The 27391-nt window shown below is 51.9% G+C and overlaps 11 protein-coding genes across 11 annotated transcripts; 4 read left to right on the top strand and 7 right to left on the bottom strand.

Moving 5' to 3' along the window:
* Window positions 1–368: 368 nt before the first annotated feature.
* On the bottom strand, window positions 369–1813 carry P153DRAFT_365080 (uncharacterized protein). Its single transcript, XM_033667755.1, has one exon. The coding sequence runs from the start codon at window positions 1768–1770 to the stop codon at window positions 445–447; it is 1326 nt and encodes a 441-aa protein (XP_033525889.1). The 5' UTR covers window positions 1771–1813; the 3' UTR covers window positions 369–444.
* A 100-nt stretch (window positions 1814–1913) lies between these two features.
* P153DRAFT_394830 (uncharacterized protein) lies at window positions 1914–3519 on the top strand. Its single transcript, XM_033671343.1, has 2 exons — window positions 1914–2177; window positions 2245–3519. Exons 1-2 carry the CDS (start codon window positions 2049–2051, stop codon window positions 3502–3504), a joined length of 1389 nt encoding a protein of 462 aa, XP_033525888.1. The 5' UTR covers window positions 1914–2048; the 3' UTR covers window positions 3505–3519.
* Window positions 3520–3533: 14 nt separating this feature from the next.
* On the top strand, window positions 3534–4044 carry P153DRAFT_197041 (uncharacterized protein). The gene has a single exon (XM_033662466.1). It carries the CDS (start codon window positions 3690–3692, stop codon window positions 3957–3959), a length of 270 nt encoding a protein of 89 aa, XP_033525887.1. The 5' UTR covers window positions 3534–3689; the 3' UTR covers window positions 3960–4044.
* A 794-nt stretch (window positions 4045–4838) lies between these two features.
* On the bottom strand, window positions 4839–6446 carry P153DRAFT_383600 (uncharacterized protein; the record flags this gene model as incomplete). Its single annotated transcript, XM_033670250.1, has 1 exon — window positions 4839–6446. One exon carries the CDS (start codon window positions 6444–6446, stop codon window positions 4839–4841), a length of 1608 nt encoding a protein of 535 aa, XP_033525886.1.
* Window positions 6447–6906: 460 nt separating this feature from the next.
* P153DRAFT_365077 (uncharacterized protein) lies at window positions 6907–9946 on the bottom strand. Its single transcript, XM_033667754.1, has 6 exons — window positions 9682–9946; window positions 9606–9629; window positions 9165–9450; window positions 8297–9009; window positions 7774–8237; window positions 6907–7608 (listed from the first exon to the last, which is right to left on the bottom strand). The coding sequence occupies exons 1-6, from the start codon at window positions 9691–9693 to the stop codon at window positions 7140–7142; spliced, it is 1968 nt and encodes a 655-aa protein (XP_033525885.1). The 5' UTR covers window positions 9694–9946; the 3' UTR covers window positions 6907–7139.
* Window positions 9947–11669: 1723 nt separating this feature from the next.
* P153DRAFT_355275 (carbohydrate esterase family 4 protein) lies at window positions 11670–13346 on the bottom strand (the record flags this gene model as incomplete). Its single annotated transcript, XM_033666563.1, has 2 exons — window positions 11670–13034; window positions 13086–13346. 2 exons carry the CDS (start codon window positions 13344–13346, stop codon window positions 11670–11672), a joined length of 1626 nt encoding a protein of 541 aa, XP_033525884.1.
* Window positions 13347–13492: 146 nt separating this feature from the next.
* On the bottom strand, window positions 13493–14576 carry P153DRAFT_196897 (uncharacterized protein). The gene has a single exon (XM_033662465.1). The coding sequence runs from the start codon at window positions 14189–14191 to the stop codon at window positions 13640–13642; it is 552 nt and encodes a 183-aa protein (XP_033525883.1). The 5' UTR covers window positions 14192–14576; the 3' UTR covers window positions 13493–13639.
* A 385-nt stretch (window positions 14577–14961) lies between these two features.
* On the bottom strand, window positions 14962–17264 carry P153DRAFT_383598 (uncharacterized protein; the record flags this gene model as incomplete). Its single annotated transcript, XM_033670249.1, has 3 exons — window positions 14962–16036; window positions 16166–17075; window positions 17129–17264. The coding sequence occupies 3 exons, from the start codon at window positions 17262–17264 to the stop codon at window positions 14962–14964; spliced, it is 2121 nt and encodes a 706-aa protein (XP_033525882.1).
* Window positions 17265–17500: 236 nt separating this feature from the next.
* P153DRAFT_286114 (XAP5-domain-containing protein) lies at window positions 17501–18725 on the top strand (the record flags this gene model as incomplete). Its single annotated transcript, XM_033663444.1, has 3 exons — window positions 17501–17721; window positions 17777–18308; window positions 18360–18725. The coding sequence occupies 3 exons, from the start codon at window positions 17501–17503 to the stop codon at window positions 18723–18725; spliced, it is 1119 nt and encodes a 372-aa protein (XP_033525881.1).
* A 6125-nt stretch (window positions 18726–24850) lies between these two features.
* On the top strand, window positions 24851–25948 carry P153DRAFT_335841 (glycoside hydrolase family 16 protein; the record flags this gene model as incomplete). The annotated part of the gene is made up of 1 exon (XM_033665673.1): window positions 24851–25948. One exon carries the CDS (start codon window positions 24851–24853, stop codon window positions 25946–25948), a length of 1098 nt encoding a protein of 365 aa, XP_033525880.1.
* Window positions 25949–25962: 14 nt separating this feature from the next.
* Window positions 25963–27008, bottom strand: P153DRAFT_365074 (chaperonin Cpn10). The gene is made up of 4 exons (XM_033667753.1): window positions 26897–27008; window positions 26617–26841; window positions 26466–26524; window positions 25963–26416 (listed from the first exon to the last, which is right to left on the bottom strand). Exons 1-4 carry the CDS (start codon window positions 26897–26899, stop codon window positions 26392–26394), a joined length of 312 nt encoding a protein of 103 aa, XP_033525879.1. The 5' UTR covers window positions 26900–27008; the 3' UTR covers window positions 25963–26391.
* Between the last annotated feature and the right edge of the window lie 383 nt (window positions 27009–27391).

Here is a 27391-nt window from a genome sequence, read left to right as displayed (position 1 = left end):
AACAAACATACCCCTCACCTTCCCCTCCCCACCCTGAGATGACGATACATCAGCCCCGCAGTGTTTGTTCCGATATTTACGTTTTTACGAGCAATATTCATATCGAAAAAACCAAGGCACTTTGGCGGAGTGGGTAAGTTTAATTCAATCCTCTGTCACATGACTCCAAAGCTGACCTCATGCTGTTAACGCGCGGGCCTGCTAAGCCCGTTCCTTCGGGAGCGAGTGTTCGAATCACTCAGGTGTCGGAATTCTTTTTTTTCTATTTTCCTCCACACGTGACTACATCGAGGGTGTGAGGGTGTAGTGTTCTTTTTTTCTCATCATAACAGTATGTGTGCAAGTGCAGGATTGTGGATAGTAGAAACGTGGATATATTTTTTACAACGCCGGGATTTAGTATCTAACCAGCAATGTTTTGATGATGGAAGAAACCGAGTTTATTCAACGCCCAGGATTCATACCAGGCATAAGTTCCGGCTTATCAAGCACCATACCCCTCAGCAAAACCCACTGCCGCAGCCCCTCCCAGTCCTCGCCCTCCTCATCCCCGCGCTTCCACAGCTCCTTGAACCCCCATGCACAGGCAATGCGATCGAGGGCGGCGCGCTCGTCTTCCCTCAGATAGCGGTCGAGCAAGGGGACACCGGGTCTCCAGACGACGCGATCGTGATGGTCGTTGTGAGTAGTGAGGGCGACGAAACCCAGGGTGCCTGTGCACATGACATATGTGCTCATTCCGGCGAAGGCGTAGACTTTGAAGGTCCAGGGGTCGATGAAGCCGCTGTAGACGGAGAGTTCCTGGGCAATCATGTAGAGGGCGAGGGGCATTGCGGCGGCGATTAGGGACGGCAGGCCGAGTTTGGTCAGGGTGCGGTGGCGGCGCCAGGCCGGGGCGCGGTAGGTGTGGTCGACTATGTCGAGGGCGAGGGAGATGTCTTTTGCGTCGATTGCGGCGGTGAGGGCTTTGGCGGCGAGGTCGGCGGGGATGGCTTGTTTTGCGGATTTGGGGGACGGGCGGGAGAAGCGCGGCGGGGAGGAGGATTCGATGGGGGTGGGTTTGTTGGCGTAGAGGTAGAGGGCTTCTGGGAGGGTGCGGGGCCGGGCCAGCAGGCGCTGCAGGTGGATGTAGACGGCTAGCACGTTGGGCGAGATGAAGACTTTGGCGTGGCGGATCAGGTCCTCGGCGAGCTTGGAGAGGTAGGCGGGCGAGGGCAGCTCGTTCAGGCCGAGTCTTGTGCGTGCGGGCTTCTGCGGTGTGTGGGTGGGCGCGTCGCTGCTGAGGCCCGAGAGGATTGCGCCGGCGGAGCTCTGGCGGATGGGCGTCTTGGTGGGGAGCGGCTGGCGCGAGCGGATGGATATGGCTTGCTGGGCGATGTCCTCCAGGCTGTCGAGGGCGCGCAGTGTCAGGGCTTCGGGCTCGACGCGGGGCGAGTCGTATATGGCTTTGATGTGTCTTTCCACCTCGGCGAGCTTGGTCTTGATGGCGGCGATTCTGTCGGACAGCTGCAGGCCCCCATCTTCCGCGACTTCTGCGCCCTGTGCTCTCCGGACGGCTGTGGTGGTGATGGGTCGGACGGGTATGCGGGGGAGGGCGCCGTGGTTGCGCGTGCTCTGCCTGCGAGTCGAGGGCGAGGGCGAGGGCGAGAGTGCCTTGAGGGCGGACGCAGACAGGAAAGAGCGGCGGGGGGCGGGCTGCTGCAGGATGAAGTCGCACAGCTGGCACACTGGCCGCGACCGGGCGCGCAGTGGCAGACAGGTGGGCTTCATGGTGTGGACGGCTGGCAATGGCGGTGGCTGCAGTCGAGTGCGGTGACGCGGGCTGCGCTGGCGGAGAGGTGAAGTGCCAAGCGCCGTTTGGGCTGTGACGAAGCGATCCATGTCCATGTTCCTCTCCTACCCTCGTCCACGCCATTCCCACCACACCGACCCCGAGTCCCGCCGCCAGACTCGCCCAGCAGTGCACCTATACCACGGGAAAGAGAGGGAACACACCACAACACCCCGCCGAGAGACGCCACACGACACACGACACAACACACGACACCATGCCCGGCCCACCACCTCCCCCTCCGCCGATGCCGCCCATGGGTCGAGGCGCTGGAGGTCCGCCACCGCCGCCCATGCCCGGCATGAAGGCCCCCGGCGGAAAGAAAGCGGCGACGGGCGCAGGCAGGGTACGTCGACGGCCGCCACGACGGCGACGATGCGCATGCGACGCGGGCACCCGCTAACAGGCCACAGGGAGCGCTGCTGTCAGATATTGGCAAGGGCGCACGGCTCAAGAAGGTCACACAGGTCAACGACCGCTCCGCTCCGACAGTCGGCAAGGTCAAGGACGCCGGCGGGGCTGCCATACCAGGCGCGCCGCCCATCCCCGGTATGGGCAGACCGCCTGCAGTGCCCGGCCTTGCGCCGCCAGGGAACCGCGCGAGGAGCAACAGCGACACGGCAGGCGACAGTGGCGCGGCCGCACCGCCTCAGCTGGGGGGTATATTCGCCGGCGGCATGCCGAAGCTGAGGAAGGCAGGGGGCGTGAACACGGGCGCAGAGTCCAAGACGCCCTACCAGTCCGACCCAGAGTCGTCGCGGGGGGCAGCGCCCAAGCCGCCGCGAGGAGCAGCACCGAAACCTCCTGGCGCTCCCCCAGCACCGCCCACGCCAGGCGCCCGACCGCCGCTGAACTCCGTCGGCTCGTCGGCCAGGGCCTCGAGGACCAACTCCATGGCGTCCAGCAAAGGCGGGAAGCCCAAACCCCCGCCGCCTATCGGCAAGAAGCCGCCCATGCCCCCGCCAGCGTCGCGCAAACCCTCTGGAATCGCTCCCCCGCCGCCCCTCGCCTCGCCAGTGCGGCCTCCACCAGTGCCGGGAAGTGCGCCTCCACCTCTCCCACCACCGTCTACACCGTCTACACCCTCTGCAGCACCTCCCCCACCACCACCGCCACCGCCAGCATCCGCCCCGCGAGCACCATCAAGATCGACGCCACAAACGCCCAAGGCGCAAGAAGAAGACTACGACCCATACCAATACGAGGCTCCCACACGACCACCCGCAGCGCCCGCCCCTCCGCCCCCAAAAGCTCCCCCAAGCGCCCACACCCCCTCCCTCGCAGAAACAGCCGCGCGAAACTCATTCGGCCGCGCCTCCCCAGCCGCCCCACCACCACCACCCCCCGCAGCGGCCCCAAGCCCACCCTCCTCCATCCTCACCATGCCCACCGCGCCCCCCGCCGCCCCGCCCAGCCGACCAACCTCCCAAACCCCCCTGCGCTCCATGCAAGACTCCAGCTCCTACACACTGACAAACGGCGCACGCGCCTCCACGACTAACCTCGCCGCTGCGGCAGGGCACAAGGGCAAGATCCTGCCCATTCACGATCTGAGGTGGAGGTTTCAGGATGAGGGGCAGTTTCCGGGCCCTAGGGAGTTTTCGAATGGGCCGAAGATGTATCGTGCTGGGAGGGGGAGTAGCGTGCCGTTGGATTTGAGCGCTTATGATTGAGACGATCTTGGGGAGGGGGGGTGGATGGGGGGATGGATAAAAAGAGGATGATGTGTGTGTATGGGTTTTTTTGGTCTGGGAATTTATCTTGGGGGTCTGGTGTGTGATTAGCTTTGGCGTTTGGAAGGGGCTTGAAAAAGGGGGGGGTGAAATGGAATGAAATGAAGTGAAATACTGTGTGTGGGATGGGAATCGGGTGGGAATGGAATGGGAAGGGAAGGGAAATGGAGATTATATGCGTTAGATTTATAAATTCTATATGTAACCTTTTTTATTCGCGATTAGTTGTGCTTTGTACCCCGTTTTTGTGGAAAAGTCTTGTCTTCTTTTGCTGTGTGGTTTGGTTTGGTGATGGGATGGGATGGGATGGGATGGGATGCTGTGTTTTCGCGTTGATGGTGGTGATTGTGGTGTGGTGGTGTGTCCTTGGTTTCGTATCGTTTTTTGGAATTTGATACGTGGGCTAGTTGTTGGTTGCTTAATATTTTACTACTGATTGATATGAAATGAGAGAAAGAGAAAGAGAAAGAGAAAGAGAAGGAAAGCACGAGTACGGGATTCTAAAACTACACGTTTAACGGCAATGTCGGGCGGAAGGACTTTGTCTGGCTCCTCCCGAATAACTGCGCTGTAATGTTCGTTTGTTCTTTTTTTCACTTTTCCGTGTTCGGTGGCTGCAAAAGCGTATCATCTTCCAATATGTTTGGGTCTGTTTGAAAACTTGATCGATTGTGGGTCATGGTTGTGGGTGCCAGCTACCTGATGACATGTTTGGGATTCCTGGAAGACTGATGAATGTCTATTTACTTATATTTCCAGCGTTCAACGGGGCTTTGTGTTATGTTATGCTACATGTGTTAGATTACTTTACTTGGTGTTGGAAAACTTTGGTTATCCTCGAGGTAGATCGAACTGGGCGTAGGTAGGTGTTGTTACATTGAAAGAGAGTTGCACTTCATGACATAGTGAGCGATGATATTGATAGTTATTAGTGTGGCTGTGTGTGGATATTGGCTCGCTCCTACGCTGTGTGTGAACATTGGGCTTTTCCCGTGTTGTGCCTCTCTACTTATATTATAAGCATAGGTAAGCTGAGAATGATGAAAAGGTCATGATGAAACATATATTAAGAGGAGGTACGTTGCAAGTCTGGCTTACACCTATGTTAAGTCTATCTGGTTTGACATGAAGAATTAACACGCTGGAATATTACAGGATAATACAATAGTGATAAAACGTGACCTTGCCATCTGCTACGATTAGACCCCTTCCAAGCATGCACTAACAAACTGCAGGCTGGTCCCTCCATGCCCAAGTCCGGCCACAGGTCAAAGCTAGTGTCCGGATGGCCACTCCCATCTCCATCTTTCAGAGGAATATGTGACTCTGGCAGGCGCTGGCGCAGGCGCCGAGCTCCTCCTCTTAGCCTCAAGCATCCGCATCTTCCCAATACATTCTTCTCTCTGCCTGCGTCCCCATCGCGCCAATTCATCCCCGTGCGCAATGCACCATAGCACAACTTCCCGCGCCGCAAAAGCATCTTCCACCGAATCATGTCCCCGATTCCCATGATTCTGGATATCGATGCCCAGGAACTCTGTACACAGCGTTTTCAGCCCCCATCGCCGCGGAACACCCGCGCCCACGGCGTCTTTTGCCAGGATACCCGCGTCCACAACACGCCAGTGCTGCATCCGCAGCGCCTCGAGATCGTGATTCAGTGCCTGACCGACAAGAACAGTGTGCGAATCAACGTACTTCCACAGCTCGGCGCGCGCTTCCGGCCAGCCCTTCAGCACGCGGTTCTCCGCCACACCAGCAACCATGGCTTTCATCGTGATACCGCTGTACTTTGTACGCCAATCTGTCACTGGCTGCGTTGGCTGCACCAGCGTGTCGATGAGAATTTCCCCGCTCAGACAGTCAATCGCTGAAATACGTGCTACTTCGCATAGGCTTTTGCCCACGCCCACGCCTACTCCCACCATCTCACAGTCCAGTGCTACCGCGCCGCGTCTCGGTGCTTGGGGGTTGTGCGCGGGACTCGGCAGCGGGATGAGGGATAGCGGGACCTGGGCTCCTGGGGTGTTGGCGTAACCCGGTCCTGATGTGTATTTGTTATGGGATAGAGTGGCGTAGGTGTGGCAATGTGAGATGAGGGCATCCAGTGCTGCGATTTGTTGAGGGGCAGGGATAGTTGACCATTTTTCTTTGGGGCGCGAGGCAAGGACGTGCGCGTTTGATTGCATACTGCGTTGTGGCTCGGGGATGTATGTGTTCACGGTCGACCTCTCATCTGGTACAATTTGTCTGTTGACAGACTGTGGTGGGTCGGCAGATTCCCCTGGCGGTGGGCGTGAAGCTAAAATGCTACAATCTGAAGTCTGGAAATGCGACCGCAGATGTTCCCAGCTTGTGAAAGCCAGACCGCAAGAATTGCAGCTGCCCAAATTGGCCGAAGATGTAGATTGCGCCTGTTGGTGCAGCCTTGGTAACAGAAGTCCATATTCGACGTCTTGTCCGCTGTGATTCGCTACGAGTGGAGAAACCAAAGTTTGCCCGCCATTGCGAGGCATGGCAACGAGATAACAATCATTGATGTCATATGGCATGTACAATCCATACAACGAGGCGTGTTCCACAGGTTGTAGCGTCTCGTTTGGTGGCGGTGCGTGGGTTCGGGGTCCTCCTTGTGGCTCAGCACGTGATGTATATTCGAAAGTTCCCCTGCGTTCATCGAGTACGCGCGCTATCTCTTGTACACCGGGTACAGTACAGGGCGTATTCTCAGGAGCTACAGATGCATCTTTGTAGACGTTGATGGCAAATGTGTCTGTTGTGGTAGAGGCTGGAGTCCTGACAGTCTTACGAGAGGTGCGTGGAGTGCCGGGCTGGTCTGACGTATCATTCGTTGTGAGCATGTTGTAGCCGGCAAGAAACATAGTTTGATCTGATTTCTTAAGTTTCTTCCCTATTGGCGACGTGTGGGAGTGCGGAGTAAGGCTCTCTTGTTGGCTTGCGCATGCATCTCTGTGGACAGACGATGTCACATGTTGTTTGAGTGCTTTTTGGCTTTTGAAGACCTTTGCACATCCACTGATTGTGCAAGGCACCACAGGTATCGGGCGTCCATTATTTTGACCACGAATTACCAAGGTGCCGGCGCTGGCGCTCGGAGACGAATTCGTGCATTTGTCGCAAGAATATGTCGTAAAAGACGAGTTAGAGTAATTCTCGGTTGCGCTGTGAGAAGCCATCTTCACTGATGAAAGGCAGAAACGGTATCCTTATGTCTGTTGATGCCAAGCGACCAGGCGCCCGGCTGCGATTCCACCTACAGGGGGCATGAGTGGTCGAGGCGGGTAAGATCACCGGACCTATGGTAGTCGCTTACACATCATTCTCCACGTCGACCCCTCTTCGGATGCATGATGAAACATCTGAATCAGTTCATTGCCATTGTTATCTTCCTTCGCTCTGAGCATCGTGATCCAAAACGAAGACAAATGGAGCCTTGACGCACCTATGATCAATAAGAGACTAGTTCAGCCTTGTGACGCAAGGCATTTGCCTCACCTGTAGTATACGCAGATACTGACTGGTCTTTCACGGCAGGATCGCGAATTAAGATTTCTTCACATACCTGACATACCACCTTCCATATCCCACCGATTCTCATGCCAATTCTTCCCAATCAGATCATTCTCTAGCGCTCTCACAAAGTCTAGTGGAGCCATATCACCCTCCATGTTCATCGGAAAATCGGAGAATACCCCAAACGCTGGGGAATCGAATGTCGGTATATAGTTGGCCAGGTTCTGGAACTGCTGTTGGGTGTTTGCGAGATGATCAACTATTTCCGTGGACGCGACATCGGTTCTCTGGTTCCGACGCTCGTCTTGTATAGCCCTCGATACCTTATTTAAGGCCATGATAGTCTTTGCGAACGGCGTGAAGTCCAAGCGTACGGCGCAGATATTTGCCATGGCGTCGCCGATACTTTCCAAGGATTGCACGTCTTGCTCACAATCTTCTGGGTCGGTACAGGCGAGAATATGTTCGTACAGTGAGAAGACCGCGCAAAATGGATAGAAGCTTATGAAACTACGGAAGGCTGTCAGCACAGATCGAGACGGTAGATTGAGGTAGTGCTGATGTCATTCGGTCAGTCTCAAAACAAAGCAGCCCCAATGAGCACTGCTGCATCAACAACGAGATCTAGACTAAGAGCACCAATGCTTGTTTGAGCAAATTGTGAGAAGTACATACTGAGCAAAGGTAAACTTGGTCGTATCAGGAAGGGCGGGGATGCCCTCGAAGTAGAGAAGAGTGGCGACCATTTTTCGTGCAGCGCGGAGAATGATGGGATGGACGATAGCAGGATCTGTCGGCCTCGCGAGTCGTTTAATTCCAATGATGATGGCGTAGATGTTCATGATATGATCTGCGATAAGGCATCGAAGAGCATGTGATGAACTTTCGGCTTTCATACGGGCCTCCATGTCCCACTCTGCCATTAAATCTTCAAGCTGTGTACAGAAGTCATTGACTTTTTGAACCACACTGGTGTCACAGTGCTCGAGGCCGTGACTGTCAAGGTAGTTGATTATCTTCACGGTCCTCAGAGTGTATTGTACCCAAACGACCGCTATCATCACCTGTGAGGCGGATGGATGCACATTGCGATGCGTAAATACGGCTGGCGGCCTCACTTTGTTCGGCGACCATGATAGCTGCACCAATATCAACCCGGCTCGCAAAGAAGGTTGAATTGTGCAAGGCAAATACTTACAACAGTAGGTTTTCCGAAGAAGAGTCGAAACAAACAATCTGTAGAGAGAATGTGCCAATATAGGTATCGAGTAGCCTCTCTTGCATTCTCTTCCTCAAAATTTCGCGCAGGTGCCACATCGAGGTCATCAATACCTCGAACTTTGATAAAGTGGCAAGACTTGCAATGAAACTTCCAAGACAACTGGTAGTCGAGATTGTTGATTGCAGTCCATGAAGTCAGCGCCGCAGTGTACCCATCCATGTCTGTTTCAGTATTGGCATCAAGCCAAGTAGGTACAGCTCTGAGCAAACTCAGATAAGCTTCTTGCGTACGCGCATCTCCTGGGCCGCGGAGTTGGTAAAGGCCATAATGAACAGCATTATAATACATGACGTATGCGCTTGGATCCACCCTGACGTATGGAGAATCGACAATGTCAGGAAGCATACGAATTAGATTGACATCGAGAGCTGTAGCGAATATATCCGGTACGACCATGGTGCCCATGTGATCAACGAAAATGTCGACGCACTGCCGCAGCTCTCCAGTGGAGAGATCAAGGTTGATTTTGGTCGCGGTTAGGTCGGGTCGAATCTTGAGATTGCCCAGGTCCTTGAGAGCATCGTTCAAAGATGACATCTCATCGTCGATACGAGGGGTTGGTGTGCTGACTGGAGTTGTCTGACTCTGAAATTTGCGCCTCGCGTCGGTGGCCATACGATAGATCCAAGCTACAGAGATCAGCAACTTCATGCAAATAATGAGGTAGTCTGGATAGTTGCAGAGATCTAGTTGTGAAATTGAGCCAGTACACGGGCTTAAGACGTTTGCAGTTCTTGAACATAGACAGAATTTGAGCCGAGAACATTCAATATGCTGTACTTACACTCTTGGGCGTTATCGTTCATGAACGCTCTGCTTGAGGGAGTTATCATAGATGTGTCTTCATTGACTGGTCCTGATGGGACTGTCAACGGTGAAAATGGAGATCGCTGCTCCCCAGTGCCGGAATTTGCGATCTGCTTCTCGAGCAGTTCTAGTCGGTAGTTCAGGCATGGAACAGTTTCTCTCTGCTGTGTCAACCGAGGTCGTCGACGTCGCTCTACATATTGACATGTTGTTGAGGCTGTAATGCACTGATGGCAGATCGGATTGCCTTTGTCGCACTTGATCTGAAGCGTATAAGCAAACTGAAGACATTCGAATAGGCGATCAAAAATTATCCTGGATGACGTACGACCCATCAAAAAGTGATTCAGAGGTCGGGGCGTGCATGCTAACGAACCCAATGGGTTTACAGTGCGGAACAGATGGGAGGTGTACCTACTTTCTTGCGTTTACATCGGAGACACTACAGATAACAATTAGCGAGGTCTCGCCTCGAATGCCTTCAAAAAGCATACGGCAAGCTTCATGGTAGTCTTGGAAAAAGAATTGCTTTATTAGACACCACTTCTTCTGTTGTATGATAGGTTGATATTCCTGAACTAGTAGTAGTCAGAAACAAGAATGATGATTTCCAATCACTTACGCCATAATGCCCTTGTAACGTACCGCAAAAACGCCTTTGATCAATCTGGTATAGTGCAACTCCTGCTGATGCTTGACGCGACATGCATGTCATTAGCTAAAAGTGCGGTCAAGTATGAAGTAACCCGGTGCTTGGGACGGCGAAGATGCCCGACTAAGCTGTCGGTTGAGATCAGGTCTGCTCTGTTTACACGAGGAGAAGAAGGTGGTAACGCGATGGCATGTTGGTTGCGAAGCGGAGACCGTGGACGCGCGGAATCTTAGGACTCCGAAATCCGTGTCGACGCACCAGTTGCAAATACGGCTAGCCTGGCACGACACTCCACAAGCCGGACTTTCAGTGCTGGGAATTCATGCGGAGCCTCACACTTCGGGATCTTAGTCAACAATGGCTGTATGCAAAATTTCGCAGGGACAGGTCCCATTTGAAGGTGTCGCGGACGTGGCTAGGGCCTCCAGATATTTCAAGGTAGAGACGGTACCGAGGCCGTGTTTGGGCAGTTCTTACCGGTTCCTACTCTTGAAATGATCCAGGAGGATGGACTTCTTTTATAAACCCAGTCGCCTATATGCTGACTGGATATGCTCGCTGTTCTTCGAAAGATCTCCCTATTATCACAATACTGGCCAAAATAGGCCCAGATCATATGGCTACCACCAAATTTCCACTTGAATCTCAAGACAATCCGGAGTCATGCTCTAGTTCGCGAGAAAGCAAAACTGGCAACGGTCGATCAGGATCGGCAACTTGCACACGAAGTGCTCGACCTTGTACGGAAATTTGCCTTGCAATCGGCGCCGTGTCATTAGGAATCGCCCCTTTGCCCCCGCTGAAGGTAGTCGACTGAGCCCGGAAAGGGATCAATTTTAAGCGAGAAATCGGGCTTAGGCTTTTTATAAATTACATTACAATAGTGAAGAAGTGGTTCGTCGTGTGGCAGGCGTCGCTTTCAAGAGTCTACAATCTTGTCTCTAGGTAAGATTTATATACATTTAGATAAGTTTGGCTCAAGGATCCACCCCACTCCACTCCATAACCATGCCAATACGCAGATCCTCGTACAACGACTGATAGACAGAAACGTGAATAAGAGGTCAACCAAGACACTTGCCCTGTTTTCTTGCTCTTGTTCTGCTTCGTTTCCCCTACGCATACTCCCTCCCCACTCTTGTACAACTTTCCTAGCATATCGAGCTGCCTGTTTACATGAGTTGTAAACTGTACGTACGTATGTTCAAACATACAACATACGGGTTTCTTGTATTCTGTGTCGGGTTGTTTTGTTTTGTTGTGGTTGATAAAGTTCGGGCTCGGGTTGATGCTTATTAACGCCGCTTGCGAGGAGAAGGGAAGGGAAGAAAGGGAAGGGAGGGGAATTTTGCTATGGTGGATAGTACCCCATGCACAATATATGGATGAATGGATGGATGAATAGATGTATGGATGGATGGATGGCATGTCATGGGTTGGGTTGGGTTGGGCTGGGCTGTAGGTCTAGGTCTAGGCGTAGTTGTGTGTATTTCCAGAGTATTGCTTAAATAGAGGAACAGAGAAGTGGCAAAGACAACTAGATTGTAGGTTATAGCTGTGTTCATGTCGCTGAGGCCCAAGTAAGGAGATGGAAACATACAACGATGTCGGATGAAAAGCGTAGAGTAGCCGGAAGGCACTATCAATATCCCTCGATTATACAACGAAGATATACATCAATTAACAACTAAAGCAGTGTCTTTCAAGACAAGACGATTCAATTCGATTCTAGTCTGATGGAAAAGAAAAAAGAGGCACAGAAGTATGAACATGAGAAGTAATTACTACGCTACGCTACAACATTTACCGACAACAACAATATCTATCTATCTACCCGCAAATGCCAAACGCGGAATTGCATCCCGTCGAGCAATGCGCAGTACTAGAGCCGCACCACCCGTATTGCGAGCAGCACTGACCGCCGGAAAAGCCAACGCAAGAGTACGCATTAGTGCCGCCGCATGTCCCGTCAACTGACGCTTTCCTGGTCGCAGTGGCGGAAGCAGAGGTGCGGACGGTGGTAGAAGAGGCGCGGGTAGTAGTAGAAGTAGCGCGAGTGGTCGTGCTAGTAGAGCGGATGGACGTCGCTGTGGTGGAAGCACGGGATGTAGTGACGGGGGAAGAGGATCCGCACTGGCCGAAGGCGGATTGGCAGCCAGTCGAGCAGTGGTCGGTCGAGGCGCCGCACCATCCGTACTGCGAGCAGCACTGCCCGCCGGAGAAGCCGATGCAGCTGAAGCCGCCTGTGCCACCGCAGGTGCCGTCGGTCGAGGTCTTGCCTGTGGGAGAAGAAGCTGGGCCTGTGCTGGCGCGAGTCGAGGAGGAAACAGCGGTTGAGCGGGTAGCGGAGGTGGTGACGGGGTTTGTACCGCCGGGGGTGGAGGAGCGGTACCAGTTGGCCTCTGGGTCGTTCATGCACTCGCCCATTGTGACGGCCGTGTAGCCTGTCTGCTTGAGGTATGTGAGCATGTAGGCGGTGAGGTCGCGGGCAGTGAGCTGGTGGATGTCGTGTCCGATAGCGAGCCTGTGGTTACCGTACTGGTCGGTCTTGGCTGCATCGACACCGTTCTTGAAGTTGTTCTTGGCGACCTGGATCTTCTCGGTGGTGAGTTGGTTGTAGTCATCAGTATCGAGGTCGAAGTACGACACGACGTAACCAAGGGCCTTCATGACCTTTAGACACGTTGCTCCCACGCAAGCAGAGTAGGGAGGACGCATGTAGGTGGGGTATTTTCCAATGATGTTACGGATGGCCATCTCGTTCTTCACCATCTGGTCGTAGATCTGCGCCTCGGTGATCTGATCAAGGTTCTGGTGGGACCATGTGTGACTAGCAACTTGATGACCCTCGGCAACCATACGTTTAATCATGGCTGACCATGTAGCAACCTCGTCGATGGCTCCCTTGCCGATGTTGATACCGGTGACAAAGAAAGTTGCTTTGGCACCAGCGGCTTTGAACTGATCAAGGACTTCATTGGTGAAAGAGTATGGACCATCGTCGTAAGTAATGGCAACCGTTCCAGCCTTCCTGCACTTGTAGATAGCAGTACCATACTCTACAGCCCCCTTCTGGGGACGAGCATCGTTGCGGGTAGTGCTTCCGGCGGGAGTCTTGTTGGCGTCGCAAGCTGGGCCATACTGGAAGAGGCAGTCCGGAGCGTTGCAGTGGTCCGCAGAAGTACCACAGTATCCCTTTATGTTGGTCAGCAACTTACATAAACCAAGCTAGTATCGAGCACTTACGGAACCGGAGCAGCAGTAGCCTGCAGCACATGAAGCCCCACCAAACGAAGGACCACAACGACCGTCCTGGCCACCCTGGCGGGCCTCAAGTTGGTGAGCCTCGTGGGACTCGGCAGCACTACGAACGGCATGGGCGACAGGGGGGTACCTCCTCAGGTTCTTGGGGAGACCAAAGATCTTTGGGGCTCCAGGAATTTCACCTCCATGAGCAGCAACAAGCGGCGCCACCAAAGCGGCAGCGAGAACGCTCGTATAACGCATTATTGCGGCTGATCGTAATTCAAATGTGGTTAAAGGTGCTTTTCATATACTGACAACAGTGGTCAAGTTTGGAAAAGTGGCGTCGAATGAATTACCAATTAAAGAATAAATGAACTATGAACAAGCGAGTGACTGTCACTATGCGTAAAAAATGCAAAGCGATGAAGAACCGGAAAACCAGGATCCCTCAGATACTTATATCGATATTCAGTCCGGCAGGGGGAGCGGACGAGGCGAAGCGATGGCGCATCCGTCTAGTGATAATCTCCCGCCAAACGAGCGTAGTCAGCATCTCAGCCAAGCCCGCCCGCGTGGAGAAACATCATAAAGCTCAAACCTGTCCAGCGGAGCCAATCTCTCGCCCACTTTGGCGCGGGAAACTCGGCTGCCATCGCTTGGTGGGAGCCGCGACATAGCAGAGACTGTGACACAGTCGTAATTCGAAGCGTCATGACCGTATTGTGCAAAGAATCGACTAGTTTCAAAAGCTTGTCATTTGGGCGCGCCTCTTCAGGGCTGAGATCGAGTCGTGCTTTTCCCCTCGGAGGCTTGGCAAGTGTACATGAAGGGTTAAAAATAACGTGCCGAAGCCATATCAACCTGTCGCGACGAGCGGAACAAGAAAGATCGCCGCTAGTGCCTTCCCCGCCAAGAGACTTACCGACTGGGCAGCGCGCGACTGGAGGCTGGGCCATAGTGACGCACTGATGCCGATTGGTGACTGCAGGCAAATGTCGGCTGTTGGGACGCTGCTTCATGCAGACTGAGGCCCTGTGGACCCTCAAGTATGATATCCGGGGCATTGAAGTACCGATATGCACATGGTCCCTGGCATCCCCGGTCATGGATCAATGGCATCGTCCCGTCAGACTGTGCCGTTAAACTTCGCTTCGCAATGCTGGGATTTCGACCGGGTGGTCGTTTGTGGGGTTCGCGCAGCACGAGATCTTGTCGTACAAGCAACTGTTTTTTCGCGAAGTTTATGGGGTGCTGACGACAGTCTGACTTTGCGAGTGGTGCAGACGTTTGATGGCACGGTCAACAGATAAGCACAGCAGACGTCGGCCTTGGTACCAAGACCTCTGTATCCATCATCGGTCGATGCTAGCTGCCCCTGTGGACCTTCATTTCCAGATGGAGTAGCTTGGCATCAGAGGACCAAGCCCATGAGAGCATGGCTTTCGCTCCCAATATTTGGCGGTTCGCCTGATGCGTCCAGAAAAGCTCACCGGCAGCACAACAAGATAGTCTTTTCAAGTGGAGTCTTTGCAGATACGATGCTAGTACTAAGCTACTGCATTTGATCATCGATTCTCCACAATGGTGTCTGTAGCGCGACCAAAATACAGACCATGAGGAAACAATCATAAAAAATGTAGAACTAACGTTTGCTATTACGCTGTAGATGCATGTTCTATCGTTTTTCCATGAAGTCTCTGAATGGGTGTGTGGGACATGATGTGTCATGAGGATGCATCTAGCCAGCTAGAAAAAGCGTGAGATGATAAGTAGAGGGAAAACGGAATATTGGGTATCGTTATTGGGCATTTCATAATATCGTTGCATCGCAGGCACGTCGTTTCGGCAGATAGCCGAGAATGTGAGCGCTACCCCTTTACTTCTTCAGTATGCGTAACAGTGGCGCTATCCTCGCCCGTTTGCTCAGCCCTACCCGATGCGGCACTTTCCCCTTGTTGACTGGCGAACGGCTCGCTGGTTTCGTTGATTTATCCGGAGTGCCCGAGACCACAGGCCCCGAGATCACCTTGAGCGCCGGTGGCGGAGTGAGTGGTTCAACTTCGGGACGCTCGGGTATCCGCTCGTCATTCAAGGTTTGAACAACACTTGGATCAACATCAGACTTCCTTTTGGGGGGATTAGTATTGGGTTCGATGGATTGTAGAACTGAAGCTTGTTGCTTCTTCTGCATGACCTCTTCCTGCTCTTCTTGTACGAATTCGGTCGATATAGCAGATTTTGCTGCCTTCTTTGGACGACCTCGACCCTTCTTCTTTTCTGTCGTTGCCTTGGGCGCGATAGGTTCTTCTGGAGTAGATTCAGGCTGATCCAAGGTAGTCTTTCTGCGTTTTGGCTTCTTGTTAGGAGCATCCACCAAGCTTGACCGTTGTGGCGAGCTGATCTTTGGCGATTTCTTTGCTATGACAACCTGGACCTTCGGACTTTTGGATTGAGCTGCATCGGGAGTCCCTTCCGCATTGAAGACCGAGCCAACTCTGTTGTGTTCAATATCTGATTCGGATGGAATGTTCTTTGCCACTTCTTCTGGGTGGAATATTTTTGACTCTTCATCTTGGACAAAAGTTGCGTGTGAAACAGATTCGGGCTGCGTCACCGGGGGTGGGTTCTTTCCTTTCGATTTGCTTTTGCTCTTTGGAGAGTTTTGCGGTGCGAGCTCATCGTGGTCGATGCGATTCGTGACAAGCCATTCTATGGTTTGTGTAATGTCGCCGTTGTTTTGCTTCAAGGCTCTCTTAGTCGTCGTAGGCGAAAAGCCCATATCACATATTTGCTGAACCTTCTGAGGTGTCGCCTGTATTTCCATGCTACCAGCCTCATTTGTCGTTTTCCGCCGTCTGGCTCTGGTAGCTTTCTCGGGCTTAACCGAATAATCGATTGGCTCTTGAGCATTGACTTTGAGTGATCTCGAGCGACTTGGACGTGGTTTGTATCTGAGGCCTCAAGGTCAGTAACCCTTCAACCGATCAACGCAATTTGCTGCCGCTGAAAACGATTCCATTGTTCTTGGGTCGTTTCACACTGAGAAATTCATACAGATTCGGTCTGTGGATATGACTTACTGTTCTTCCGGCAGGCCAATGGCAGCTGCGTCATCATCGGGAATTGGCAGTGAGCTGACTTGGCTTTTCCGCTGGCGAGGTGGTTGCTGACTTCCGTCTTGCACACTTCCATGTGATTTTGTGGACCCGGTGGGAGGCACATTTGATCGGTCACTGAGAGTGACTTCAGATGGTGGCGCGTCCACTTTTATGAGGCCATCGCTGTTCCGAATTTCGTTTTTGAGAGGACTACCTCGTAACAGGACAGACGAACCTCGACGGCTTCGTTGGGATGTGGAAACTTCAGGGATTTTTCGTGGAGTCTGTATAAGGGTGGCTGGTGTCAATGCTGGTGCTAATTGCGAAGTGGACTCCCCTTGGTTGGACGACTCGGGTTGCTCTCCACCATCCCCGGGCGATAACTTGAGATAATCTGACCAGGGTATTGAAGGCTCTGGTTGGTAAGGAGTGCCAGGTTCAGCGTCGATACCAAGCAAAGCCGGGGCAGCAACCGCTTCCAACATACGTTGTTGGGTGAAAGTGGCATTTGGTACTGTGCTCGAAGGATCTGGAAACATCATCGGGTCATGTTGAGCGTAGTCGTTGCGCATAGTGCCCTCTAAACCCCAAAGCCCTTCTCTGTGGATTCCTGAACTTTTGCCAGTTTGGAATTGATCCTCTACGGGGACCATTGCAGGGCTGCTGAAAACAGTCTGAGACCTTTTCTCATACGTAATTGATCCATTCTTGATTGAAGCTGCGGAAGGTGATCTACGCGGAGAAACATCGGTGGATGTCCTTTGTCTCTTGTTTCTATGTTCTGGGAGAGACAGCGAGGAAGGCGGCTCATTGCCAACAGGCAAGTTCGAGTCTAACGACTGTGATTGGAGGTGGGTACGGTGAGCCGTCTCAATTGCTCGCTTGAGTGAATCTAGCACAAGCCGAGTCAGTGTTGTCCGTAGACGTTCATGCTAATGCGCTTACCGGTGGATCCCGTACCCGGTTGCAGGGTCGCATCGTTGGTGAGCTGCATCGAGGACGCGCCTGCTTCTTTAGATGGCAGCAGATCGGCTTCGAGGTCGTCTTCGAGTTCATCGTCGGAGTCCTGGATGACACGCATTTTCAACCATAGCTCCAAGAAATGGGAACCGTGGAATTGTCGAGTGCGCCGAGAGAAGTGGCGTGGATTGGTGTTCTCCTCAGGGAAATCGCGAACGCGAAGCGCGCAGTCACGGGACGACCAGCTTGGCGCGATTGACTCTTCTAAATGTGGGCTGGCGCGATCGTGCCACAGCCAGGACTCTACAACGTCGTTTATGCGTCACCTTTTGCCAAACATTAAGCCTTCGAAATAATATGGACAAGTTTGCGTCCAGCCCCGCTTATCGATCGCGCAGCGAAGTGCCGGTAAATCCGCGATTTACATCCCAAGCAGCCACCGCAGAAGACCTGCTCAAGGCGCAAACCGTCGGGCTCGTCAACCTCAGCGATTATCGCAAGCGAAAGCAGCAAAACATAGAGTTTAAAGAGCGGGGCAGCTCTAATGTCAGCTCGGGTGCCAGTACTCCCCTCGATGGGTAAGAAGCATCTTGTAACAATATAGGAGGGTACAAGCTAATTGACCAAGTACAGTACATTGACGCCTAAGCCTGTATTCAAGAAGAAGCGCAAAACAGCCGGCAAGGGGAAGCTATCGTTTGGCGTAGACGATGAGCACGAGTCTGAGTCCAATGCCTCACAGGCACCTACGCCACGCGAAGGGACACCCGCCGAGTCTTCGGCAGTGAACTCAGAGACTGAAAGCAAAGTCGCAAAGAAGAAGCTCGGGGCAAGCACGAGCATTGGTCTGAAACCACGAGTCTTGACCAAATCCGCACTGCAGCGTGAAGCGCAACAGGCAGATGTTGCTCGTCAGGAATTCCTGGTCATGCGGGAGGCGGTGAAGGCGACCGAGGTGGTGATGCCGTTTGTCTTCTACGACGGCACCAATATTCCAGGCGGACGTTGCAGGATAAAGAAAGGCGATCACGTATGGCTGTTTCTTGACAAAGCTAGGAAAGTAGGCGCCGAGCTGGGTGCTGGCAGCGACAAGAGTCGACGAGATTGGGCCAGAGTCAGTGTTGACGATCTGATGCTGGTCAGAGGAGAGGTTATTTTGCCGCATGTACGTCGCTATCTCAGCCCTTTACAAGACGTCGACTAACATTCATCGTAGCACTACGAGTTTTACTACTTCCTGTTCAACAAGGTCACTGGGTTCAACGGCCCTCTCTTCGACTTCTCTGCGCAACCGACTACTGCAACCCCAACTATAACAGATGTAGAGAAGGACATGGAACCTGCCACCTATGATCCACTCAATCCGACAGCCAAGAAGAAGACCAACAATTCAACGGTACCAGACAATGAACTTGAAGGCTTCAATGACGACGCAGCTACAACAAAGGTTGTTGATCGACGATGGTACGAGCGGAACAAACATATATTTCCTGCGAGCGCGTGGGCAGAGTACACTCCTGAAAAGGATCTTTCAACAGTTCAACGAAAGGACACGGAGGGCAATGCGTTCTTCTTCTCTTGAGTTGATCAATATGGGTGACATACTAGCAATACCAGTAGTCTGGACATTGCGGTGTCGTGCTTGGTTAAATATGCAAGATGTCCTTGGCGGCAAGCATGTACTAAGGCGGGATGCGGAGGTAAACTACACTGTAACGCAGCCAGCACTACGACTGCTGGGAAATAGGAAGCAGAAACTGACGTTATGAACTTGGTCCTGTCAAGCCACCAGTCTGAATGTTCAAATTCTACTAACATCCTATGCTAAAAGTAACGCATGACTCCCAAGTCTAGTGCGTTGTGACCTTTATTCAAGCCGTTTCTAGTCGCGTGAGCCTTCGCCTTCGCTGAACGTACGGGCAACTTCGCTCTCGGACAGTGGACCAGTGTTGTAGCGGTGTGCAAGACCACTCCAGCATGTCTATAGACGCTGCAAGACATACAGCACGTGTTCTTTTTTGCGCCGACAGAATGAGCGACGTGAATTCCGATAAGACAGATCTACGCCGCCGCGATCTACCGGCCACAGAGCATCCATAGAAAAACGCAAGGAACCCCCCAAGGATCAAAAGAATCTGCCAGTCTCCACAATTTGAAACGTCACGCAAGTAACAAAACATATTCAGGTAAGTCACGCCGGTGCACAGTACATGAACGAAGCACCTCTCGTCATTGGAGGATAGATTCTCGCGACGCACCAACCACCACCAGACTTCATAAAGAATGTTCACGTTGGATAACTCCAAACTTACAACATCAACCACACTGCCCGGTCCGCTCCGCTTCAGTGTACTACCCCCTTGCCTTTTGCTACAGCTTTCCCTCCATATGACAGTTCGTTTGACTATGTTGCAGGCGCGCTTTTCTTGAGCCTTGTCTCGTCCAATCAAAATGGACAGCGAGGCCACACCTTGATGTACACACTTCGACGCGTCAATTGCACAGATCGCATGGAATACACATCTTCACCAACCGACTATTCAATTGCCTGCATTTACGATATCGTTGCGAGTACGTTTGTACGGAGCTAAGTAGATAAGCCGCCCTAGAGCTATCTCCTGGTGCTCGATATTGATCAACGTTTGGCGACGAGCATCTACAACCGCTATCCAACATGAAGTTTGGGCAGAACTTACCGCGGAATCAAGTCCCAGAATGGGCATCGTCGTACATAAATTACAAAGGCCTGAAAAGGCTTATCAAAACCGCTGTTGAAGCTCCCAGGCACAGCTCAGATCCAGATCTAGCAGGTGAGTAACCACTAAATCCTCCTTGGCATGACTCAGGAGAGGTAACAGCGTTGAAACACGATGAATAAGGCACGTTTTCAACCCATAAAGAGTATCGCGGCTTGCGAAGCGCATTCGATACAAACTGCTTTTGTTAGTGCGATAAGCAAATACGCTGACACTACTCTGCAGAATTCTTCTTCTCCCTCGATCGTAATCTCGAAGACGTCGACAACTTTTACAACAGAAAATACGCGGAGTGTGCGCGCCGGCTAAAGCTCCTTTACGGTCGCTATGGACGCGTTACTCAGTTGCCGGAGGGCATCGATAAGGACGAGGCACAAGATTTGATGGGCGCGCTGCTGGAGCTTCGCAGTCAAATGCGGAAACTACAGTGGTACGGCGAGGTCAACCGCAGAGGATTTATCAAAATCACGAAGAAGCTCGACAAGAAGATCGCATCAGTGTGCACACAGGAGCGCTACTTGGCATCGAAAGTCAACCCCAAGCCCTTCGCCCACAATCTTCCACTCAATCAAGACATGAAAGCGGTTAATGAGTGGTTATCCAGTTTGAGCGATATTAAAACGTTCGACGATAGTGGCTCCACACACTCTGCGGCTTCACTGGGGAGGATCCCAGGCCATTCATTGAACCTCCCTTCAAGTTTGCTGGACGTCATAGATCAGGCAATCCGTGGCGACAATGCTGATGACCTTGGCCAACGTCTATCTGAAATCAGCGCAAGCAATGATCCAGCCAGTCCTTCATTTCAGCAATTGCTCCTAAACTTCCTGCAGCGCGCTATTTCATGTCGTGCCAAAACTTGCATGTCCAGGCTATTGCAAGATATCACTTCTCTGGACGAGGAAGACGACATCAACAAACGTAACTGTATTCACCGTCTCGTCATCAATATTGGACGTTCAAAGAGCGGCGAGTTACTCGGAGGTGATGGGGCATTACTACAAAGCTCCTCAGAGGCCAACTTCATAGTCCCAGCAGCAGCTCCAACCCGGCAACCTCGGCCATGCACGACTACCGAAGAAGAATCCACAAAGCTCTTGAGTGAAAACGACGAATCAGTGCGCCTGCTCGTTCATCTACTTGATCAGCTCCAACTACAGCAGCGCGTCGCACTCCAATCTCGGGACTCGTACGGGCGGTTGCCACTCCATTACGCTGCTCAGTATGGCTTCGTTGTCATCTGTCAAGTCGTTATCAAGTATATGCAGGAATGGGGTCAGTTCAACGTCACTCAGGGTATCGATTCTCCATACTGGCAGGACTCTGATGGCTATGCTCCTCTGCATCTTGCTGTAGTGGCAGGGCACCAGCTCACTACGAAGGCCCTTCTTGAGGCCGAAAATTGGCATGGATCGAGCGAGGAGAAGCTTACGTCCCGAAAGATGATATCTCAATCGGGAGCGGCCCTTTCTCTAGCTACACAGTCAAATTTTGTCGCTATTGTCAAACTTCTAGTCGAGGCAGGCGTCGATGTCAATTATCAGGACGAACGAGGCGAAACAGCTCTTCACGTGGCCGCGCGATACGGTTATGATGAATGTGCTAAAGCTATTTTGGAAAGCTCTAGCACCAACAAAACGGACGTCGACATCCTAGAAAAGTTGTTTGCATGGACCCCGTTATTCGTTGCCTGTGTCGATAACCATAAATCCATTGTGGATATTTTGGCCGATGCTGGAGCAGACCTGCGGCGGTGTGATAACTCTGGGTGGACGGCGATGGAGCATGCTGCACTTCGAGGTCATATGGATATCGTACAGACTCTTGCTAAGCTTTCACCTATACCTGAATCAACTCCTACAGCACCTACGGATGCTAGAATTGTTGGCGCTGGATCACCTCCGCAGTCATCTCTTGATGAACGTAGATCTACCAACAAGAACCGCGATAATGGTGGCGTTCTGCAGAAGTTACCGGAACCGGTGAAGAGCTTCGGTCATCGCTATCTGCAAAAGGAAACTATGGTTTTAGTCAGTCTGGGATCTATGGACACAAGGAAGGAAGTTCCACCCGTCAATCTCGACGATATCCCCCTGGCTGATGCACACGCAACACAACTTGATACCGCCTTGTCGGTAGTTGTTTCGGCAACTGGAGCTAGTGGTGAACCTACTGTCATTGATTTGCCAGTGCAAGAGAATATCTCAACTGACCCGATAACTTTCATGACCAAGGATATTAGCAAAGTCAAATTATTGTTCGATATCGTTCCAACATACGCCGGATCAAAGGACCGTGTCGTGGGACGAGGCGTTGCTCTTTTGTCGACGATCAAGACTAGCATCGGATCGAATCGTATCCCCTTACAAGGAGACGTGAGAGTTCCAGTTGTGGCAGCTTCAACCTTGGACGTCATCGGCACAGTTAACTTCAATTTCTTGATCATCACGCCTTTTGAACATCCGAACATGAGACTCACGGAAGAGCGTACCTACTGGAAGAAGATGGCATCGACTATGGTCATTGGACACCGAGGCCTTGGAAAGAATACAGCATCTCGCACGTCGCTGCAACTTGGCGAAAACACAATCCAGTCTTTCATCTCTGCAGCAAACTTGGGAGCAGAGTACGTTGAGTTCGACGTGCAATTGACAAAGGACCTTGTTCCTGTCATCTACCACGATTTCTTGGTCAGCGAAACGGGTATTGATGCACCTGTACACACACTCACCTTGGACCAATTCCTTCACATTGGCGAGGGTCAAAAACCACGGCAATCTCGTCCACAATCTCCCGAGTCTCTTGTTGTGACGAATGGAGACAACAATGAACAAGACCGACCAATTTCGAAGAGACTGCGTTCGTACTCTGTCGACAATTCAAAGCAGCGAAATATCCACATTGACCGCCAGTTGGAACTCACAGACCGCATGAAGCATACGCGCGACTTCAAGAAGAAGGGGTTCAAAGGTAATAATCGGGGATTCTCTATTCAATCATCTTTTACAACGCTGGAAACCATGTTCAAGCACCCAGATCTGCCAGAGTCTGTGGGCTTCAACATCGAAATGAAGTACCCAATGCTTCACGAATCTGAAGAAGAGGAGATGGATCAATACGCTGTCGAGCTCAACTCCTTTGTGAACACGGTCTTGCAGCAAGTATACGACCTTATGAATAAGCGCAACGTGATCTTCTCGTCGTTCAACCCGGATATCTGTCTCATGCTTTCATTCAAGCAGCCTTCGATTCCGGTCCTGTTCCTCTCCGATGCAGGTACTTCGCCCGTAGGAGATGTGCGTGCTGCGAGTCTACAAGAGGCAATTCGATTTGCCTGCCGATGGAACCTCCTTGGAGTTGTGAGTGCCGCAGAACCTCTCGTCATGTGCCCGAGGCTAGTGAAAGTTGTGAAAGAGAGTGGTTTGGTCTGTGTCAGCTATGGATCGCTGAACAACGACCCTAAGAATGTCATGGTAAGCTTTGGGTACATATCAGACAGACAGTTCAGCTACTGACTACTTTGAAGTTGCAGAAAAACGAGGGTATTGACGCCGTCATTGTAGACACGGTCCTCAGAGTTCGACAAGGTCTGCAGGCCTCCAATCACGATTTCACAAACGGAATCTCCAACGGCGCTGCCAACGGCACCATTAGCGATTCTACTCTCACCGTACCAGCTACTTCCGTGCCTACTATTGATGAAGCTGGTGAGGTACCACAGGAAATGGAGCGTAAAGAGCAGAATGAGTAGGGGCTCGCTCTATTGACATCTTTTTAGACATGCCCTCACAGAGTGTTTACGATTGGATGTTGGGAAAACCCTATAGAAGTGGCGCGGCGATTCCCGCGATACTCTTAGTGGGCTTGCATGATTTGAATTAGGGTCTGCTGGAGTTGGAAAGCAATTAGATACTGGTCGGCTGTCTATAACGCCACGCATCTCCTATAGGACGGCTGTACAACATTTTCGCATTGAAAGTTAAGGTTACCTCGCATACAATTTCTGGGCCACGATCGCAAAGTATGACGACGAGTGCTCAGACATGCAGCCAAGCATTGTGTTCATGAGCACGGCTTCTTTCTGACAGTCGAACTGAACACATGCCTGCAGAAATCATGCTAAGCGAGAGCCTACCTGGTCTTTCGGTCTGTCAGAGTAGAAACATTGCTAACGACTCCGCTCGACGCAGGCAGCAGAGCTACACACGTTAATGGCGTATGTAGTTCGTTGCTACTGGCTGCCGAACCAGCAGTAGATGAACATCAGCAGCATCATCAGTCTCTATCCTCGTATACGAGCATATCATCACGACCCAGTGCCCAATAAATGACGTGCGGTTCATACTCCCGCAGCGACGGTTATTTTCGTCCCTAGCTTCATTGAATTTGGCCGCATGCTGTGGCTAGTGACTAACCCCTGCATCTGTTACCCCATCCCATCTCCTCACCTTGTCAACCCACCATCGCGTGCACCCTCGTGTCCGTCTGTTTCACGCACGACTCAACCAAAACGATCAAAGTTTCTAGGATCTGTCATCCTTGGCGATACGCCCAAGCCGAAACTCCCGTCGCGGCGGTTTGTAGTGCACGCTATTCGCCTAAAAACGGACAAGGCCAGGAGAGATCATTCACGCTGGCGCTTCTAGATCCCGCACGGCTGCGCCCCAATGTGTGCATCCGCAGAGATCGAAACACCATGTGGATGACGGACAGTGAGCTAGACAGCTGACGGCAGAAGTATATGAGCTTAGCGATCGCGCAGTCTTTGTTTGGTGTTCTGTCCGCGTTCCTTCGTTTGAAAATTCCTGTTGACGGTTTGTTGATAGGTGACACTCGCTTTTATTTACATTTTACCTGTTGTTGAATGTTTGTAGTCTCGTTAGAACTACATAATTTTTCGTTTGTCAACATTGCATATCTCTCGTGTATCATTTAGTAGTCGTACTTCGCGATGTCGTTGCTTACCCTCATCCTACCCGTTGCAGCACTTCTCCAACCTGCCCTCGCGGCATCCGCCTACACTACTACCAACAACGAAGTCCCGAAAGATAATAATGCCGACTGTAACTGTTACGTCGTCCAGTCGGGCGCCGAATCAACAACGCCCTCGTACTTCCAATACTATCGCTTTTACGACTTCCGGAATCTCGACAGCGCGATGAACGAATCTCCTCCACTTATCAACGACACACAAACAGCAGGCACGTTGGACACATGGCAGCCTGAAATCTTCAACAGCGATGCGTGGAACACAGACTGGAGCATCCAAAACTGGAGCAAGCCCGCGACCGATGACTTCCCGGTAAAAATGGACAATTCTCTCGCCAATGTCTACATCGGACAAGAAGACAATACGTCCTGGCTGGCGCTCCGTACCGCACGCGGAAAAGACCTCCAGACATCGGGCGAGATTGAGAACAACCAGCGTAACCTCATGCACGTCAGCATGCGCATGTACGGACGCGTTGTCGGCGATCCGGGGGCCGTGGCGGGCTTCTTCACGTTCCACGACGATGATAACGAGTCGGATATTGAGGTGTTGACCATGGACCCCAAGGACACAATCCGCTACACAAACCAACCGTCCGTCGACAAAGAAGGCAACGGCATCGAAAAATCGTCACTAGCGCCTGATAACCTCGCGTCTTGGAACGACTGGCAGACACACCGTATTGACTGGCTGCCCAAGAACAGCTACTGGTACCTCAACGATAAGCAGGTCGCTGCCAACACATACTCTGTTCCCCGTAAGCAGAGCAATTTGATCCTGAACATGTGGGGCGATGGCGGAGAGTGGAGTGGAAACATGACTCGGGGTCATTCGGCGGAGTTCCACATCCAGTGGATCGAGATGACATTTAATACGAGTGGATCATATACTGGAGATAAGGTCAGCAAGAGGGCGGACAATGGCTGCAAGACGGTATGCAAGATCGATGGGGTGAAGCAAGTCGGCACTCCGGAGATCCAGAGCGCTGCTCCTGATGTGGGTGTCTCTTGGGGGCTTTTGGTTGTTGTTGGATTGGTCTCTATGTTTGTTGGATTTTGAGAACGTGCTGATTTCTTAATGTATTTGCTGTAATGCGTAAAATGTTTCCTAGCCGCCATGGTATTTATTCTGAATGCTCAGACATTACCTTTTCGGACCGTTCCAAGCTTCTTAACCTGTTCATAGCGAAATCGTTACAAGCTCTTGCCTGCATTGTGGTCTACCATGTCTTGACGCAATTAAAAGAAGCAAACTAAATGTAGTCATGGTCATTTTGGTAGAATTTTTATTTTGTCTTTTAACTCATTGTCCCCCGAATCTCCAGTTTTCAACACAGACGTTGAAGATGACCCAACAGGTTCACTTATAACATAACAGAGCAGAGTATATACCAATTAACGCCAGCGGTGATGCTAGCATGTCGTGAAATCTTTTAGGCGTAATAAGCAGTGGTGGTACAATAGAGGTACATTCGTGTCGAGTATGGCGGATGCGACAATTGTCTACTCGTTAATCTTGGCCAGGAGCCTGCGGAGGTCAGTGGAATGCGCAAAATCTAGGAAACTGCGTGACATACTCGTGATCGCGGAAAAGCGAGTACTCGTCCTCGCCAACCTTGATGGGGCTGCCACCGAACTACTATTTGTTAGCACTATGCGCTTTCCCACTTCCATTCCATCCCAAGTTTCTGCTCTTTCCAAAATCTCCAAGACCCTGCCTCAACGTACCTGAGGAATCAAGACCTTGTCACCGGGCTGTACACTTGGCACAATCCTCTTTCCATCCCGATCGAACGCACCAGGTCCGACAGCCAATACCTTCGCCTCGTTCAGCTCCTTGACGGCCGTCTCCGGCAGGAAGATACCGGTTGCGGTCTTGGCCTCCGGCTTAAGGCGCTGCACGAGGACGCGGTCGAGGAGGGGCGCGAGGGAGCGGATAGACTTGATGGCAGACTGTGCGAGTGTTAGCTTGTAGCTCTAATAGATGCGGAAGGAGCAGGAAGCTGACCATGATTGGTATGTTATGAGGCAATTAAGAGACACAGATGTAAGACGGGGTATCACGAGAATTGAAGACGGGATATGTGCTGGTGACAGAGTCAATCTGAAGTCGGCGTGGGATGTTTTCTCGGAGTTGGGGAAATTTCTAGAAGGTGCGTCCGTGCGCACAGATGATGCAGGACCTCGGAACAACGCGTCGACACAATTCACGATATTCACGACGTCTGGTCTTTCTTTGAGCTTCGTTTGTCAGTCAGGTACCTTGTAGGCGCGTTCGATGCCACGGCCCTGTACATGTGGAGCAGCAATGTCCTTAGGTTGAGGAACTGTGCCTCTGCTACGACGACTCGCCATGGACTGAAAATTAGATGGTATAGCTCCGTGGGGAGCTTGCCAGTTAGCGAGGAAGAGTTTGAGAAGGCCCTGGCAGGGGTTTTGAGGTGGAAATGGGGAACAGAGAGCAAAACTACATTGGGTATGTTTGAATGCATGTATCAAGTGC

The sequence above is a fragment of the Dothidotthia symphoricarpi genome, assembly GCF_010015815.1.
Source record: "Dothidotthia symphoricarpi CBS 119687 unplaced genomic scaffold P153scaffold_6, whole genome shotgun sequence".
In the NCBI taxonomy this organism is placed as follows: domain Eukaryota; kingdom Fungi; phylum Ascomycota; class Dothideomycetes; order Pleosporales; family Dothidotthiaceae; genus Dothidotthia; species Dothidotthia symphoricarpi.
This window is presented reverse-complemented; position numbering and strand designations above follow the sequence as displayed.